This window comes from Gavia stellata, chromosome 4, assembly GCF_030936135.1.
Source record: "Gavia stellata isolate bGavSte3 chromosome 4, bGavSte3.hap2, whole genome shotgun sequence".
NCBI classification, from domain to species: domain Eukaryota; kingdom Metazoa; phylum Chordata; class Aves; order Gaviiformes; family Gaviidae; genus Gavia; species Gavia stellata.
In genome coordinates this window covers 58,555,042-58,572,042 of record NC_082597.1, presented here as the reverse complement: position 1 = coordinate 58,572,042, position 17,001 = coordinate 58,555,042, and the positions used below count along the sequence as shown (strand labels likewise).

General features: G+C 52.0%; 1 protein-coding gene across 2 annotated transcripts; it reads right to left on the bottom strand.

The window, feature by feature from the left end:
- Nucleotides 1-2,015: 2,015 nt before the first annotated feature.
- Nucleotides 2,016-11,244, bottom strand: C1QTNF6 (C1q and TNF related 6). 2 transcript variants are annotated; one of them, XM_059816564.1, is made up of 3 exons: nt 11,227-11,244; nt 6,681-6,918; nt 2,016-5,053 (listed from the first exon to the last, which is right to left on the bottom strand). In XM_059816564.1, exons 2-3 carry the CDS (start codon nt 6,910-6,912, stop codon nt 4,506-4,508), a joined length of 780 nt encoding a protein of 259 aa, XP_059672547.1. In that variant the 5' UTR covers nt 6,913-6,918; nt 11,227-11,244; the 3' UTR covers nt 2,016-4,505. The 2 variants fall into 2 exon arrangements, with proteins under 2 accessions (XP_059672547.1, XP_059672546.1); XM_059816563.1 differs by lacking the exon at nt 11,227-11,244 and adding an exon at nt 10,808-10,830.
- Nucleotides 11,245-17,001: the final 5,757 nt, after the last annotated feature.

The window sequence follows — 17,001 nt, the reverse complement described above, 5'->3', positions numbered from 1 at the left end:
TTCCCACAGCTATCACAGGGCAAGGAGCTGCCGCAGGGCCTTCAGCTTCTCCTGAGCTAACCCCAACACATGCTTCCTTCCCCATATCCTGCCCTTTACCTCCTCTCCCACTCCCCCTTTTCATACCTGCAAGACTACAAACCCGCAGGAAGCCAGTTTAAAGATCCAACCCGTTGGCACATACCTTGAACAAGCTTGAGATGCGGTCGCAGAGCCCTTTGCACCAGAGCTTAGACCTCTCTTTCAGGGGAAAAGAGAGGCACAGCCCCAGGGGTAGTGCTGTAGCTGCCCACTCCAGGGCATGCTTCTTGCTTTGCCCAGGAGAGAGGTGCTGGCTGTCAACAACCCCAGGCTCACAACCCACAGGGCAGCCCCATTGCATGGAAAAGGACCCAGCCCCAGGGTGAATGAGGTGACTGGTGGTCTCGTGGCCATCAGGGCATGGCTGCACCCACTGGCAGGGCAGCAGGGCTGGTCTGACCCAGTCTAGCCTCCATTCCTTCAACAGCATTGCAGGGTCCACCTTGTCTGAGCTGAGCCTCACCTATGGCAACTCCCCAGCCAGGAATCTGTGCTGTGATGGGTGGCACCAGCCACAGACTCCATTTGTCATGCATGCACCTTAGCCCCAAAGGATTTGGCTGAAAAGACTCTTCAGGTGGCACTTTCCTCTTCAAGTCAGCAGGCTGAAGGATTGAATCATAGAAAACTTTTCTAGGAGGTCTGGCTACACATTTCCACTCCTCCCTCCTCCCTCACTCCTCACCTTTTGTAAGTGTGACAAAGGCACCTCCAATCTACCAGCATCTCACCTCAAGGGGCCAAGAACATTCACAAGCACAACCCCTGAACTTCCTGAGGACACATTTCTATTTCCTCAAAAGTAAATAAAAAACCTGAAGAAGGCTGGGCTTCTGATCTGACAGAGTATTGCATTTACTAGGATATATATAGCTCTAGCACTGGCCCTGACACAGGACCAAAGAGGCCTGTAAGGATGTGTATGATTATGTTTTCCACCCCTTGCCAAACGAAGCATCTGGTACATGTCAAACCACAGGAGAAGCTATGTGAAGATGAATTAAACTCAAAACAGAAGGTCCTATATGGGCATCTCCTCTTCTTTTCTTGTCCATTCCTCCACTTCAGCAGGACTCCCCTCAGTCCAAACCTAAAAAACCCCCCACTTACCTCTTAGACCTGCACTGACACCTCGATAGGCATCTCCTTGTCTTTAGGACTCGAACCCTCCTAGATCTTCCACTCAAGCCTCCAAGTTTCCACTCCCCCCTCATGTCTCCCCATTTTCCCCAACTTTACGGGCAATTGCCACTTGTCTTTCCACCTCTGACCTGAACCTGAAGCCTTTCCCATCACACACAGGTCTTCCAAAAATGTGTGTCCCACTTAATTCTGGAACTGCCACCCACCCCATTGTTAGCAAGCACAAGTGTCTAGTCAACAGTATATCCCTCTTACATCTGTACTTCCTGGGTTTTACCTCTTGGCAGAGAACAGAGAAGCACCACAGGGAAAACAGAAAACACACATGCTTACCAAGTACCTGACAGAAGGATGTGCTACAAATTTCACAAGATAAAGGGTCTGATCCCCCTTAAGAGAAGTCCAGCATTAGCCCAGCCTTCCTCAGTATAATTAGTTAAGTACTTGAAGCCTAATCCTACAACCCATTGTGTTGTGGGTTTTTTGGTAATTTCCAAAGAATACTCCCTTGAATTTGCTTAAAGCTTTCCCAGCAGAGAGGAGAGGGTTGTCATAATTAGATGTGTCAAAGTAGTAAATAGCTTTAAAGTTACGGTTCTCCACAAAGAACACAGACAGAAGATTGCCAAGGATTGCCCAGGGAAGTTTCAGACCTGAGTTAGATTTTTGATCTGTCTCTTTGAGGTCAGTGTCTTTTCTGTTGCACTATTTGGCAATAATGAGAGCTAGAAGGAATAGGTTGAGAGGGAAAACCAGATCTAAGTGCAAAACAACCAGGGAAAAAAGTTTAATACCACTAAAAAAAAAATATACAAAAGTTCTTGGAGTTTGTTTGGTTTTGTAACATAAAGCACCATTAATTCCACAGTACATTACAACTCAGCCTACTATACCTTCCAGAAAGCACCCAATACTCCTGAAATCTGAGTTAGCACCAAGGGATTGCCATCTTGTTTAGCACCAAGAAGCCCGTTAAACATACCTTTTGGTCCCCTTGCCCTCCTCGCTCATGTGCATTGGGCACCATCTGGATGTTCATGGGTAGCACATGAGACCTGTCACTGGCATTAAAACACCAAATAGAAAAGGAGGAAGAAGGAAGTTTGTTTCTGGAGATGTTCAGTGTTAGAGAGGCTTGCTTCTCTTCAGGGAGACACAGGGGCACTACACATTGTAAACAGACAATATCTGAGTTTGCAGCCTGTTGAGGAAGCGAGAAAGGGATTCAGTCCTGAGCATCACCTCTGGCATGCTGCTTCCTCTCTACTGCCTGAAATCCTGTTTCTGAGCAATTCCACACGCTTGACCTGCTAAGGGAGGGGAAGAAACTCACAGTCTCCTTTAGTTCCCATGATCCCATCATCACATGTTTCCCTGGGAAAAAAAAAACATATTTGCCTCAGTGAAACCTTGGTTTTATACCCATTGCCCAGTGACAGTGGTGGGGAGGATCCAGGGCAGAAAGTGCCCAAACTCTTTCCAGTCTGTACAGCTCCCTTAGCAAAGCAGGGAGGGTAAGTAAACAGGGCAAGAGAGAAAATGAGTTGCAATTCTCTCAAGTTCATTTTTAGTATTTAGTCTGGGTCCCTGTGCCTTTGCCATCCTGGGCTGAGTGTAGCAGACCTGTATAACGATGCGTATCTCCTATGGGAGAGCTCTGGTAGTCCCAGGTGCTAAAGGCAGAGACCATGGCTAATCACGAGACCGCAGAAGCTAGGTAAGTCAGAAGACTTCATTATCGGTGAAGAGCAGAGGAGAAATACAGTTTCTCCTGCTTGTCCTGTCCTGAGACTCAAAAAAGAGACAACTCTGTTTACAGGAGTATCACAACATGTGGAACTAGGTTTCCCAAAGTGCTGAGTCAGCTTCACCTGCTCCCTCCAGGACCATAGCAATCCCAGAGGGATGTGAGTGAGAGCAATGTGAGACCAGTACAAATGGTACTAGAAAACCTTTCCCATTGCGACATCTCCAACCTGACAAGAAGAGCAATGGTTTGTTTTAGCCATGTGCTTTTCTCAGTTGCTCTGATGAGCTTGCCAGAAAAGGGCACAGAGCATGTGGCAGGGAAGATTTTCACCCTGGGGCAAGGGGCTGTATTCTCACCTCTACCTCTTTTCCATCACAGATGCAAAGAGGTGCCAACCTGCCCAGGTTTGGAACTGATTTAACTGCAATTGCCCCTACAGCCTCCAGCTCAGGTCCTGAAACAGCGGTCCCTCAATACCAGTGTGGGACAACCACCTTCAGGAGGACAATGTAATGGCATGCAGGAGCCAGAGCCTCACTCTCCCCTCACATCAGCAAGTGTTAGGGATGACTGTCAATACCAATGGAAGGGCATGGGTGCACCTCTGCCAAAGAAGAGAGCAGATTCGGGTTCACTATCTGGACTAGCTTCCCACAGCTGGGGAACCGAGACCGAGTAGCACCCCAGCGGAGGTTTGGGAGAGAGGTTTGGTACGGTTGTGTCTCTCATTCTGTACTTATGATTCCTAGTGGGAATAGAGTGGTGGGCTCTACTGATTCACCGGCAGATGCCTCTGAAGGGTCTGGCTGAGTGTCTGGCCCTTCATCTCTTCAAAGAGCTAGAGCTGGTACAGAGGAGGACAATCCCACCAGGCCTAGATTTTACAGCCAACCTGGACTCTGTGACCCAGAAGGGTGTCTAAGGAAAGCCAATGACATACTTCAGAAGGCCAACAGTCCCCTTTTTGGAAGGACAGTATCATCTCTCACTGCTCCTACATCTTCCTCGTGTTACAGGAGGCCATCAGACCCCAGTTCGCTCTCCAGACTACAGGTCTGAGAGGTGACATTAAGGTCATGTCACAGGCTGCAAAACTGGCATGTCTAATTGGGATGGAGAGGACCCAGGATGCACCTGGGTAGTGGGGACTTTCTAGTCCTTTCTACAGGAGTCCTTTGTGTATGAAGCCCCAAGGAGAGACACATCCCCAGGAGCAGCATTTTAGCTTTCCTCCTGCTCTAGGACTCTAAATGCCAGACACAGCTCACTGGCACATTTAGAAGAAGCCAATAACCTAAGTTGGGGTCATGAGATGAGAGGGTGAGAGATGGTAGTGTCACGCTGTAAGTGGACAGATACAGGCCTGGCTACAAGACAGCGTGAGGTGGGAGCCAATGTGGCAAGTTTCACGCTCAGTGCCTGAGACTTGACAGGCCCATTTCCAAGCGATTTGCAGTGGTTGCGGGCAGTAAGGAGAGAGAGAGAGGAAGAAGGAAAAGGCCAAAGAGCCCCCAAGGAGGAGGAGAGGCTGTTAGTCAAGGCTGGGCTTGACCAGGTACCCGTTGAAGGTGATGTACACGTCAACATCATCACTGTAAATGGCATTCTCACGCTCCCGCTTGTAGAGCCTCACCCAGATCTCATCATTTTCCTGAAGCTCCAGCATGAGGCTCTGGCTCTGCATGATGCTGCGGTCACTGGGTTGGGCATACAAGATGACTGCCTCTTCTTCATTGTGCATGATGTGCATGTAGGTCTCCTTGAAGTTCCAAGTGTGGACGTTGAGGCTGAAATAGTAAAGTCCACCTACATAGCAGTAGAATTTGCCATTGAACATGTCGAAATGGCTGTAGAGGTTGACGAAGACGGTGTCGAAGATCAAGACCTGGAAGCCCTCACTGCTGTGCAGCGCTTTCTTGCGACCGACGGAGAATGCAGCATACTGATGCTTGCAAGGGTCTCCCGCTGTGCCCATCTGTCCTTTACTGCCTTTCTGGCCCTGGGCACCCCGCTCACCTCGTGGTCCTTCTTTGCCCCATTTCCCTGGCATTCCAGGCTCTCCCCGGTCTCCTTTCTCTCCTACAAGAGGAAGCAGAGGACAAAACTCCTGTATGATACCAGAGGGAGAGGTGAAAGTGGTGGTGAGAAAGCCTAATGAGGAGACACAGGATTGCTCAAGGATGGGGCAATGCCAGAAGAAGGAATGCTCCTGAGGGTCACAATATCATTGTGCTTCATGGGAAAGGAGCTAGCAGAGCTCTGGGTGTGACTGGGGTCTCTTCTCTTACAAACCCCCTGCTTACCACATGATATGGCCTTGCTGGAGGCACTAGGACCCTAGGAGACTTCAGCTTGAGAGGGAGCCCAGCAGTGCAAAGTACCACTGGGGCTCTTGACCTCTTCTTCCTCCTCCACACTCCTTTACCTCCACCACAGCCCCTGCCCTCCTACACACCTCTCCTGTGACCCAATTATCCATGTAGTGTGCACACTGTTCTTGCTGTAGGCTGGAGAAGGGGAAGGAGTGCTAATGCCTGTGGGAGAATATGACTAGAGAGGGACAATGAGGTAGGTCAGAGGGAAAAGATCCAAGCTGGACTTCACAGATGGTGCAGTGCAAGTTAGATGGTTGGTACTTGACAATATCAGCATCCTTTGAGCATCCTGTGTAATTAATACTGCAGTTCTACCCTGGGGTTTGTTCGTTGCCTGTCACACTCTTGGGCAGGCATCAATACAGAGAGAGAGCAGCAACAGAACGTACTTTGTGTATAGAGAGAAGAGATGGGGGTCAGAGCAGACTCCAGCACAAGTGACAGCATCCCAAATTTGTGCCTTGTTCTTTTCCTCCTCTCCAACCCCTGCATGAAATTGCAGGTCCCCCTGCAACACCCCACTCTAGCCCAGGCCTGTATCTGCCCCAGACACCCTTCTGAGCTTTGATGGATTGCAGCTATTTCCAGGCTGTGCAGGGAAGGGGGAGGATCTGCCCAGCTAGCCCAGAGGAACCACAGAGCAGCAATAAACGAGTGGAGTAGGATCCAGCTGGGAACAGGCTTTTGCCTGCAGCAAAGGCTAAAAGGGGAGCCCTGAAGGGAGGAGCTTATCTAAAACAGGGAGCCTTTTCCCATTAGCCAAGCCAGCCACAGCAGGGTGGAATGAGCTGGGGGTCACTGCTAGTTAGCCTGGAGGTGCTTGCAAATAGCTGCTGCTTCCCCTTCCCCTCCTCCCGCTCCAAAATGCGTGTGACCGGTGGAGCTGGAGAAGGTTTCCCCACAGCCTTTCTGGGTGCCAATGCATACCCTCCAAACCTGCTTATTTTGCAGCTGGATAGAGGCTGCTCCTTCCCTCAGGCACTACAGGACTCTGGAAGTCTGAGGCAAGGAAGGTGTCCTCCCAGATTGGCAAGAGGCTGCCATTGCCACTCCTGTTCTAGCAGGCAGGAAAAGCTGGTAGCAGGCAGCATCCTGAGACACAGAGGTCACAGCATGGATATGCACTGACTTCCTTCCCCCCGTGCTACTCTTGATCACAGGACAAAACATCTAAACCCTGGGCACAGTGCGTGTGGGCACATACCCTTCAGGATGGCATCTGGCAGTCTGTTAGCATAACCAGCACGCCAGCAACCCAGCTGTCACCTCCACCGCAGTGCCACGGGTCCCTGAGCAGGCCTTGGCATCCCGGGGCCAAGATGGGCACTTACCCTTCAGTATGGTGATGTTGATATAGGGACGGACCTCTGGCATTGGGTAGGGCAAGTGGTGGTGGCTGGGAGGGAGCAGTGGGGCATCTGTGGAAGAGTCCAGTTGGTCACAACAGCGCTTGCAAGCACCAGGGGCTGGTTCTGTCAGGTTGGGTTCATCAGTGGGTGCCCCAAGCACAACAAGAGGGAGAAGAAGGCAGGCCAGGGGTGTGCGCAGGTAAATTATGTCCATGGTGACCTGGGAAGATATGAGGAAGCGCCAGTGAGGTATAAGAAGTGGAGGACATGGGGGATGGAGCAGAAATCACCGCAAAACATCCTTCAGTGGTTTGAGCCAGGGGTGGGACCAAATGGCATTGTCCTGTGGAGGGAGTTTACATGCTTGAAGTCCCTGGAGGTTCAAGGCTGCAATCTGAGTAGCAACCGCAGGGCCAAGAGGATGCCCCACGCCCTTCTGCCCAGACCAATGGAGACTAGGTGCTAACCCTGGAAGAAGGCTTGACCTTCACTAGGCAAACCATGGGAGCCAGCAGAAGAGTCAGTCCCCAGGCTGGGATAGAGGAAGGAGACATGGCAATCCACACAGCCCCTTTAGCAAAAGCATGCTCTGGTAGGCTGCTGAATCTGTGTGGAGTGCTGTAAAAAACTTCTCCAGTCCTCCAGTCACTAGGTATCAACTCTTTACAGGAGTCTAACCCAACAACCACCCTGTTCCCGTGGGAGTCTGACCCACATCTCTCTGCAGAGAGGCCCCTTCTCCTGTGGGCTGGGTACTTAACTTCAGCCCCCTCCTCCCCCCCTCCAAATCCCATCCCTCTCAGCCCCCTCCCACCAACGCTCAGTTGTGTTCTCAGTCAAACCCCAGCACCTTCCCAAAGGGATGGCGGACTCCTCCGAGAGCAGCGGGCAGTGCCAGGCCTTTGCAGACAGACCAGAGGGCAGCTGCTCCGCTGCAGAGGGTGAAGGAAGCAAAGCTCGGAGAAGGCAGCCTGCAGAGAAGTATGCTTACGAAATACAGACATGCAAACAAGCTGAGAAAGCCCTTCTCACAGCCTCTGCCCCCCTTCCCTCTGCCTGCACCCCAGCGCAGCATGGCAGCTCACCCCGGAGGCTGAGGGCTCCCCTCTGTGCTTCCCAGTCCCTGCTCGCGGGCTCCCCTCTGCCTGCAAAGCCGGCCCCCGGGCCCATGGCTTTAAGAAAGCTGGCTCTTGGCACAGGCACTGCTGAGGGCTGGCTGGGTGCGCAAGCTAGGCTTGGACCTGCTCCCTCCCCTCTCCTCTCCCTCCCTTTCCCTCCCCAGTTTTGGGCTCTCTTCATTGCAAACAGGCTTGGGTTTCATCGGCGCCTTTTAACTCTTTCCTAGGTAGTTCCTTTTCCTCATATATGGCGGGGGTTTTTTCTGTCTTTTCAATTCCAAACAGCCTAGCCCTGGTCAGCAAAATGCAGGCAGCACAGACTGCACCCTGTGCAAATGGTGGGCAGGCAGCAGGGCAGTGTCCCACCTTGAGCATCTCAGGACAGGCAAGATAGGGTGCATCGGTGCAAGAGACAGACTTTCCTTCAGGTTGGATGGTGCAGGACTCTGCCCTCACTCCCCTGCGTTAGTCCCTCATCCCATGCATTAGCCCTTCACTTGGCTGCCCATGCTCTCTCCCCAGCTGTGCCTGTTCCACTCATAGTCCCCAGATTTCATCTTTCATTCTCTCTTGCATTGTTTCTTCTGCACGTCACTGTGGCCTCTCACCCCAGGCATATTTCTAGCAGGCTCATCTGCCAACTGGGAGAGGCATCAGTTTTTTCCCTCTCTGCTCATCCCTTCTCCCTGGGCAGAGCCCCAAGCCTTGCACTCTGGCACATGTCATCCCCCGGTCAGGTCCCGGGCTGAGCAATTCGCACAGGAGGCAGGGTGTGCCTGGCCTGAAGCACAGACCCGCTGCAGGGAGCTGCCTGCCAGCAAAGCTGAGGATCTGGAGCAAACCCTGGCCATGATCTTTGCCCCCAGCCTGGCGCCAAGCTGACGTGCTTGTGCTGTTGGGGTGAGCACTACGTGGCTGCACCAGACCCTGGAAATGAAGGGCATTTGGGGGGGGAAGAGTGCAGGGGGTAGGGGACAGAAGACTTTCTTACACTGCAGAATCAGCTGGGAAGAGGATTTTAAGGGTTCCTACCCAGCAGCAAAACTGGATTTGGGAACTTATACCTGGTGGGGTACACATATGTATCCTTGGGAGGCAGAAGGAAAGATGGGGAATAGCTCCCTTCTGCAGGGGCCAGAAGTGCCAAGTCAGCACTGTGCCTCCTGCAGTTTCCGAGAGAAGTGGGAAAAGGCTCCAAGGTTTCCAAGGGGGAAAGGGTTTTGTGCATGTCTACGTGTGCTTGGACTTTCTCTTTTTTTTTCTTCTCCCATTTGTTTGGTTTGGGAATGGGAGGCCCTGCTTCCCAGAGAGTGGATGGTGTTTGGCAGGACCCCAGCACCACTGGAGAAGCAAGCGGAAAACTCTGGGAAAATATGTGCTGCAAGCTGGGGGGAAGGGAGGAAGGGGGGCTGGGAGGCCTGGAGATATTCTCAGGCTGCCTGTCAGCCTGGAGCTCAATGAACATGGTGCGAACATGCCTCTCAGCCGGGGCGGGAAGAGGACCAAGAAATTCGCTGCTGTGCTCGTGAGTTCCTAGCTGGGCTCCAGCATTGACATGCAATGAGACCCACTGCAAGTCTCCCACGTCTGCCTGTGCCCCCGTTTCCTCTTGGAAAATGAAAGAGGGGAAGGTTAGGGCAACACTTCTTGCTAGTGGAGCCTTGCCAGCTGACAGAAGTGGGGTTTTGTGATCAGTTGTGTGGTCTACTCCTGCCTACTGCTGGTGGGGATTTTGGCAGCTGACAGTACTAGCTTTGAAAGCCAATAAATTTTCTGGGGTGCATGAAAACTCAGAGACTGACACTGAAGGCAAAGTTCCTCTCTGTCCCATCAAAGCTATTGCAGTGGCTCGCTCCCTCAGGTTTTCCTGCCTGGCTTTTTTCCAAGCATGACAATACCCCCTTTTGCAGCTCTCTGCCTTATGTTTGGCCTCCTCTACCTCTCCAAGGGGAACAAGTAGCAGGGAAAGCCATTGCCCTCATTTGCATCCCACCTTTCCATCTGCACTCTCAAGTTGCTCTCAACCAAGCAAATGTCCTTTGTGAAGGACCTCATCAACTGGGGCTTTTGCCTTTTTCTCATCTGACTGCAAGAACAGCCCACAGTGGGCAATGAGCAGGACTTTGTATTTAATGTCTTGTCTGAGATTAATAAGGACCAGCAGGGAGCCAGCAGACAAAGCCTTGCACTGGTGGCATTGCCCAGCTGGACAGCAGTTTATGCCAGTAAAGACACTTCTGCCAGGATAATATTGCCCTGCTCCCTGAAGGGAACTTGCTGCAGCAGCAACATTTTGCCAGGGCAGTTGCATTTGCAGGAGGTTTTGGCTTGTATGGCCAAGTGCTCAAAGACAGGAGTTTTGAGAATGCTATCCAATAACCCTGTGCCAGCCACTCTTTTAAGTGTAACCCAACCCTGAAGGCACCTTGTGTGCTCAACAATCTTCCCTCTCTCTCATCACACACTCTTGCCTTGGAGGCAGCCCAGGGAAGCTCTGGCCAGATTGTACTGCAATAATCGCTGCTCAAAAGCAGCTGCTTCATCCTCCTTCTACATTTCCTCCCTCCTCCTACACCACCCCCCCAACAGGGCAAAGCAGGGCAATAAAGCCAGGCTGTCCCCTAGTGACTGCCTCCATCCTCTCTACCACAGGTACAGAAGGAAGGAAATTAGTTTCATGTTTCTTCCCCTTTCTACTCCCTGTGTATAGCTCAGCTCCCTTGCTGCACATGTGGATGCCCTGCCCTGTTGCACATATGGACATACTTGCATCCACCCACAAACACCCACACACTCGCCCTTCACGGCTCTTGCCTCACCAAAACCTCTGGACCAAAGGTATTATTCGCACCAAGAGGTAGAGAAACAACCCCTTCTCTCCCCGTTCCTGACTCCTTCTCCTCCACTAGAGCCGCTTTCCCTTTCCCCACCCCTCTGTCCCTACTCTATAAGAGCATTGCAAGCCTTGAGGGGAAGTGGAGGACCTCTTACCTCCGCTCCCCTCCGAAGGGATCCTGTGCTGGGTAGGGATCCTGTGCTGGGTTATCCGTATCCTCAGCTGCTCCTGGTTAGCAGCGCAGGGAGGGAGGGCTGGCAGGGCCCAGCTGACTCCAGCCAGATGCTCACCAAGTGCTCTTATGTAATTACTGTCTTTTCCATCCTGCCTCCGAGGCCTTTGTGAGTGCCTACCCCCCCCCTGCTCTGGCCCGTGTCAGGCTTGGCTCTCCCTCCCTTCCTCCCTCCCTCCTTCCACCCACCCTGCACAGCATCACGATTTGCTCAGCTCAACAGCTGATTCCTTCTGGGAGCAGAGTTCAGGCTTTTGGCTGCTGCCATTTCTACCCTTGGAAAGAGAGCTCACACGTGTTTCAAGAGCTGGGAAGCAATGGGCAGCACTGCTCTGTGCTCACCTCCTCTCCATCACTGCCGACCTTCGGCTTGCCTTTCCTGCCTGCAAACAGGGAGGGGGACACCTGAGACACGGAAAGGTGGCAGTGAGTTCTTATGCTTTGGTACTTTGGGGTGCCCCCAGGTCATCCTGTAACAGCAGCAGGTCCTCTGCCATATCAGGATCGCTGATCATCTCTGGCCAGGCTGCAGAGGGCTTTGGGAAGACGAATCTTTTCCAGCTTGTGGACTCCACATCTGTGCACAAGGCTTGTGTAACAGCCAGCCCTTGTTACCCAAGAGCACCAGCGCAGTATGAAATTACTGGCTTAGAATATCCTGTACGTCTCTGAGGATGGGCAGGCCTGTTGGACATCAGCTGCGTGGCTACATTTCTCTCATAACTTCTGCCCTGGACCAATCAGGAACGACACATTCCCTGGGTTTACACAGGCTGCTGCTGTGTTTGAGGGCACTTCTGCCAGCAGGGATTTCTGCTGTGGGCTGCTCAGCAGCCTGGACTGTCTCACATGGAGATCAAGGCCTGGCAAAGGTGCTGCATTTTTTTGCTGTGCATTACTGAAATGCCACGTGGCTGAGGAGCAGCCGGAAGAGCTGTTCACCTGTACTCATTGCTAGAGCAAAGCTGTTGCTAGACCTCGCAGTCTCCAGCACTGAGCATGTAAACATGAGCTTGTATCCCACTTCCCACTGCCCCCACAGCTAGTCTGAGACACTGCATGTCTGCCAGATGCAGCTGAACGGTCTATCAGAGACTGGCTGACAAGCTGCATCAGCTGGAGATGCCCTGCAGCTAAGGGCGCATCATCCAGGCTGCCCCTCTCCCCATAGGTAGGTTTTCCAGCTTGAGCATCCCATCTCCTACCCCCACCCTGTGACCCTGCCTGCAAGACCACTGAGACAAGAAACTGCACCAGTACTCACATCAAAGTCTGGCAAGTGACTACAAGCACTTACCCTACTACAACCAGCAAGACTTTACTGCCTTGTGAGTATCTAGGCCCAACAGCTTGGCTGGGTAGGAAATACCAGGTGACATTGCAGCCTCTTTGAACCAGTTCTTAAAAATAATCTTCAGCCGAGCCTGCTGCCTTCTGCTTCTCTGCATCTGAATGCGTCTGAATGCCTTCTCCTCCCATCCACTCCCGTGTAGACCCAGAAGTTTTTACTGCTGTCCTCTCCTACACACACTCCTCGCCCTGGCCTGAGTAGTTATCAACAGTAGATCACTACTGGGGGCATCTCAACTCTCACAAGGAGTGCTGAGAAAGGTGAACAGTGGTTAGGGCAAGAAAATTATCTTCAGAGGTACCCATAAGCTTTGTCACCAAAGAAACAAGCACTTTGTGGCAAGAGGGGGGAATCTGGCGCTTAAGAGCTCTCAGAAACTCTTGGATCTGCGACAGGTACTTCCCACTAAGGGAACCACCCTGACACCAGGGTGGTTTGAAACAGGGAGGTTCCACCGTCGCTTGGTAGAACTGTCCTGAGTCTGGTCTTAAAACCAGTCAACAGGGCAGGAGTCCTGCCACGTTCTCTGGCCATTTGATCCGGCACAAGCATGTTCATCACTCCATTCAAGGCATGGGGCACAGGTGTTGTTCGATACCCGTGCAGCAGAGCGCGATGCTTTTCACAGCAACAGATCTCTGCTGAAACTGTGTGATGTCCTGCAGTAGCTACAATGCCTCTGAGGTTCTAAGAGAGGGCTCCGCATGGATCTCCAGGCCCACACGCCTGCATGGTGAATATATGGGATTTCCAAGAAGATAGTGGTGTCAGAGAGGAGTCCCAACAAAAGCCCCGACAATGTCCCTTGTTCCTGCAGTCAGCACACCGCGGGGTGTGCACGGGTGCTGGGACCAGCCATTCCTGCAGCATCCCGGCCGAGCACAGCCCTGCCTCAAACCCGAGACATTTCCAAGAGGGAAAAGAGCCCGTGTGTGACAAGCGGGCACGGCTCGGCCGCAGCGCGCCCGCCCGCCCGGCCGCGCGCACGGCGGCTGCCGACTGCCCCCTGCAGGACGCGCCGCGCAGCGCCCCGCGCCCCGCGCCCCGCGCCGCCTCCTCCCCGCCCGGCGCTGCCCGGCCGCCGGCAAACGTCGGGCAGCCTGCCCGTCCTCCCGGGGAGCGGCACCTGTGGCCGAGGGCAGGTTGGTGGCTTGGGTGGGCTCACGCTCCTTTGTCCTCTCTGCAAACCCCTGCTCGCAGGTTAGCAGCTGCTGCGGTTAAAGACCCCCAAAGGAAACAGTGGCAGGGCACAGTCCGTGCACACACAGTTGGTGAGTCAAGGCATATGTATTTCCTCCCCACACTGCCCTGTTTGTCATATATAGAAGGACATGCTGCAGCCCAGGCACGTGTCTTCAGCTGGCTGCATTGACGTGCCGCGTGTGTGTGTGTGTGTGTGTGCGCGTTTGTGCATAATGTGGTAAGTGTGAGATCTGAGTGAGCCGGCTGCGTTGTGCGTGGCGTTTGCATATTTTATGCTTGGGAAGGCAAAGAACACCAAGTTTTCATGAGCAAATATTTGCATATTTTCCAGTCGTTTGAGCAGATAAAGCATTTCAATTCTCTGTTGCATCCTCGGGAGAGCCAGGAACATCTTTTCAAGGGTGTTTCCCTTTCTTGTAGCTCCCTGCCTCTTTTATCTACTGGCTCCCCTATTTCAACAACTGATTAACTGCTTCCTTCCCCCTCCCCACATCCCCTTGCTCCACAGTTCTCTACAATAGCTGAAGCCTGGACAGTTTTGCTGTTGCCTGAGATGAGCTGCTGTGTTTCCCTGCTGATGACAAATACAGCAGCTCCCTAACAACAGCTTCAAATGACATTAAGTGTGGGCTGTGTTAGTAAGAGCCTGGAAACGCACCCTTGCCTCTCCACGCTGGAACCGCTCCCTGATTGCCATTCACTGCCCTTCCAGTTTCTCTCCTGAAGATCCACTGTAGAGCTGAAGAGTCACACTGAGTGGCTCCAAAGCTGCCCCGGGCCACTGTTGGACTGGCAGAAATGTGTTTGGGTGTGCATGTACGGTGGGTCTGTGTGTGGGGACGGTCATTTGCAAGGTCAAGTTGTCATCTCCCAGTTTTAGCCCATGCCCGGGCTGTGTGTACGAAGGTGTATGTATGTGCTGTGTTCCTATGTTCATGCTTTGGCCAAGAGGTATGTGCATGTCTGGGTATGTGTGCATCTGTGTGCGTGGCCACATATGGTCTCAGGCACACATAGATATAGTTGAATCAAAGCACCCACAGACATGAATATGTATACATATTTATACACATTCACACAGTCACATGTACCCCCCCACACACACATGAAATCACATAAATACTCATTTGTATGCAGGTATACACATCACATATATGCCTCTCTATATCTGCTCTTGCGCACTCTGATGTGTGCATATGAACTCTCTGAGCAGCTGGCAGAATGGGCTCTCCATGTCTCTAACATCCCATCTACGATCAAATATTTGCTGGGAAGAGGCATTGCACAATGTTGCTGAAATCATTGCGGCCTTTTCTAGTCTTGCAGCTTCGATCTCTACGTGATGAGAATAAAACCTTTTGTGCAGCACAGGGCTTGATGGAGCCCTTATCTCTGCGTCTCTCCACCCAGAATAGAAAAATCCATTTCCACATCTGACTGGAACAAATTCCCCTGAACACGGCCAGAATTTCACTTAGCCACTGCGCACAGTCCCCGTGGCCTCTGGGTTGCCCGGAGTCAACCGCACCATCATTAGGAGAGGGAGAGGGATCACAAGGGCAGTCATATTAATGCTATTACCACAGAGAAAGCTGTGGATTCACCAGGAGGGAGATGGAGCTGAGGAGAGAGGCAGCGGTCAGGAGGCAGCAAGGTACTGTCCATCATTCCAAATGCCTGTTCCTATGAAAACCAGCCTTTTAATCAACGGTGATAGTTTGCAGAATTTTGTAGCGTTCGTTTTCTCCTCATGAATTTCAGACAAAAAATACCTTTTCCCTCTCCCAGTCTTATTTTTGGTTAATTTCAGTTTTTTTTTCCCAATTTGTCACTGAAAAGTATGATGTGGTGTAGGGGGGAGAAGAAAACACAAGACAGAAGAATATGATACCTGTGACCCTTTTCTTTTAAACTCCTTTTTAAACTAAAGATCTCCAGTTTTCTGCAGGTCTCCCTGGGAAACATTTTGTTTTCCCTAGCAGGCTCCCCTGCAGACCTGCCTTGCTAGTGGGCTCAGACTCCATATATCAGAATGATGTCTCCTTGGCGCACTTGCTCAGTGCTGGCATTGCAGTGCTTAGGCTCTTCAGAGATGTAGGTATATTAAGAAGCCCGCCAGTCGGTAGAGTTTCTTGAGTGGTGACTTGCAGCAGATGGAGCTGCAAAGGCGTGCAAAATGAAGTCTCAGCTCAATTCAGTGGTGAAGGAGAGCATCTCTGATAAGTGTGTTGGCAGCCAGGGAACTCCGCCATCTCCCCACAGCAGCTGGGCAGCCACTCTGTGAAGAAGTAAACCCTTCCTATATCTGCCCCCACTCATCTGAGCTGTCTCCTGCAAGGTCCTCATTCACTGTCACATAACTTCTTCAGTGCCTGGTCATCAACCATGAACCGTGCTACATGCTCCCCAGCTAATACCATTTCTCCTCTGTCCTACAGTGATTGCTGTGCCAGTGGTGCCCAGCATTCACCTTGCCCTGCTCCTCACTCCAACAGGAGCAACAGAGACCCCCATTTAAACTGCTGTGTTGTCCATCTAGTTGACCACTTGGTAGCCAGACCTTTTAATCTTCCCACTGTTTGTTGCCCCATATAGAGGCAGGAGCTTTGGCAGTTCATCTTCATTCTGCTAGGGTTTCTTGACTGTGCTTCATCCAGTGGATGCTGTGGGAACTCCCCAAATGAAAAAAAAAAAAAGGAACTTTTTTAGTCCCAACAGACAGTGTATCCCACGCCCATGAATAGTTTGGCTGCTTTTCTCCCTGGGGCCCACAGTGTGGGCAGCTGGTGCATGGATGGAATGAGGAGGAGATGTGAAGAGGTAGTAGAGGACAGAAACTGGCTACCAAGCACTTTCTTTTCCCCATGAGTTGAGCCAGCACTCCTGCATGTCTGACTGCCCACGCTCAGGAGAGCGAGCACACTTTGTAGGAGGAGCAAAGCAATAGCTGTGTGGTATCACTGGTAGCTCAGATCCCGAGGCTGAGCCTACAGGCATGGACAGCTTGGCACCAGTGTCCCAGACTCAAAGACGAAACAAGAGGATGGAGGATTCATAGGGACAATCATCACCTCTGTCAGGGAGGTGATGGTTGCACCAGTGGCTGAGAGCACAGCTGAATGTCTTTTGCTTGGTCATGTTTGCAGTTCCTTCCCACACTTCTGCTCTCTGGCCTGGCTAGGACATGTCTCCTCACCTGATGCTCTGCTACGGTCTTTTCCTGAACTCAGATGTCCTGCACTCCAGTTCCCCTGATGCCTACCAGGCCTTCACTTCTTCTCACACCACCTTTGGGTGATCTTGTCTCTTGCTTCCTCATAAAGTGATTCTGTTCCGATCATCTTCAGCTGCTGCAGCTTGTTCTCCTTCCCAGTCCAGGGCTTTTGTCTTTTGTCCCAGCATACCTGGTCCCATGCCATCCCTTCTTACCTTCTGCCTTCTCTCAAGTCACCTGTGAGACACCTTTCCATCACCCAGCCAGCTCTCATCACTGACCGTCCATGGACTGCCTCCTCCAACATCTCCTGACCTCAGGGAGGCATGTCTCCTCCTGGTGGATCCCT

Excerpts from the sequence above, each read along its gene's own strand:
- C1QTNF6 (XM_059816564.1), bottom strand. The coding sequence starts at position 6,912 with ATGGACATAATTTACCTGCGCACACCCCTGGCCTGCCTTCTTCTCCCT. Across the intron at positions 5,054-6,680 it reads CAACATCACCATACTGAAGG|GAGAGAAAGGAGACCGGGGA; the intron begins GTAAGTGCCCAT and ends TTCCTCTTGTAG.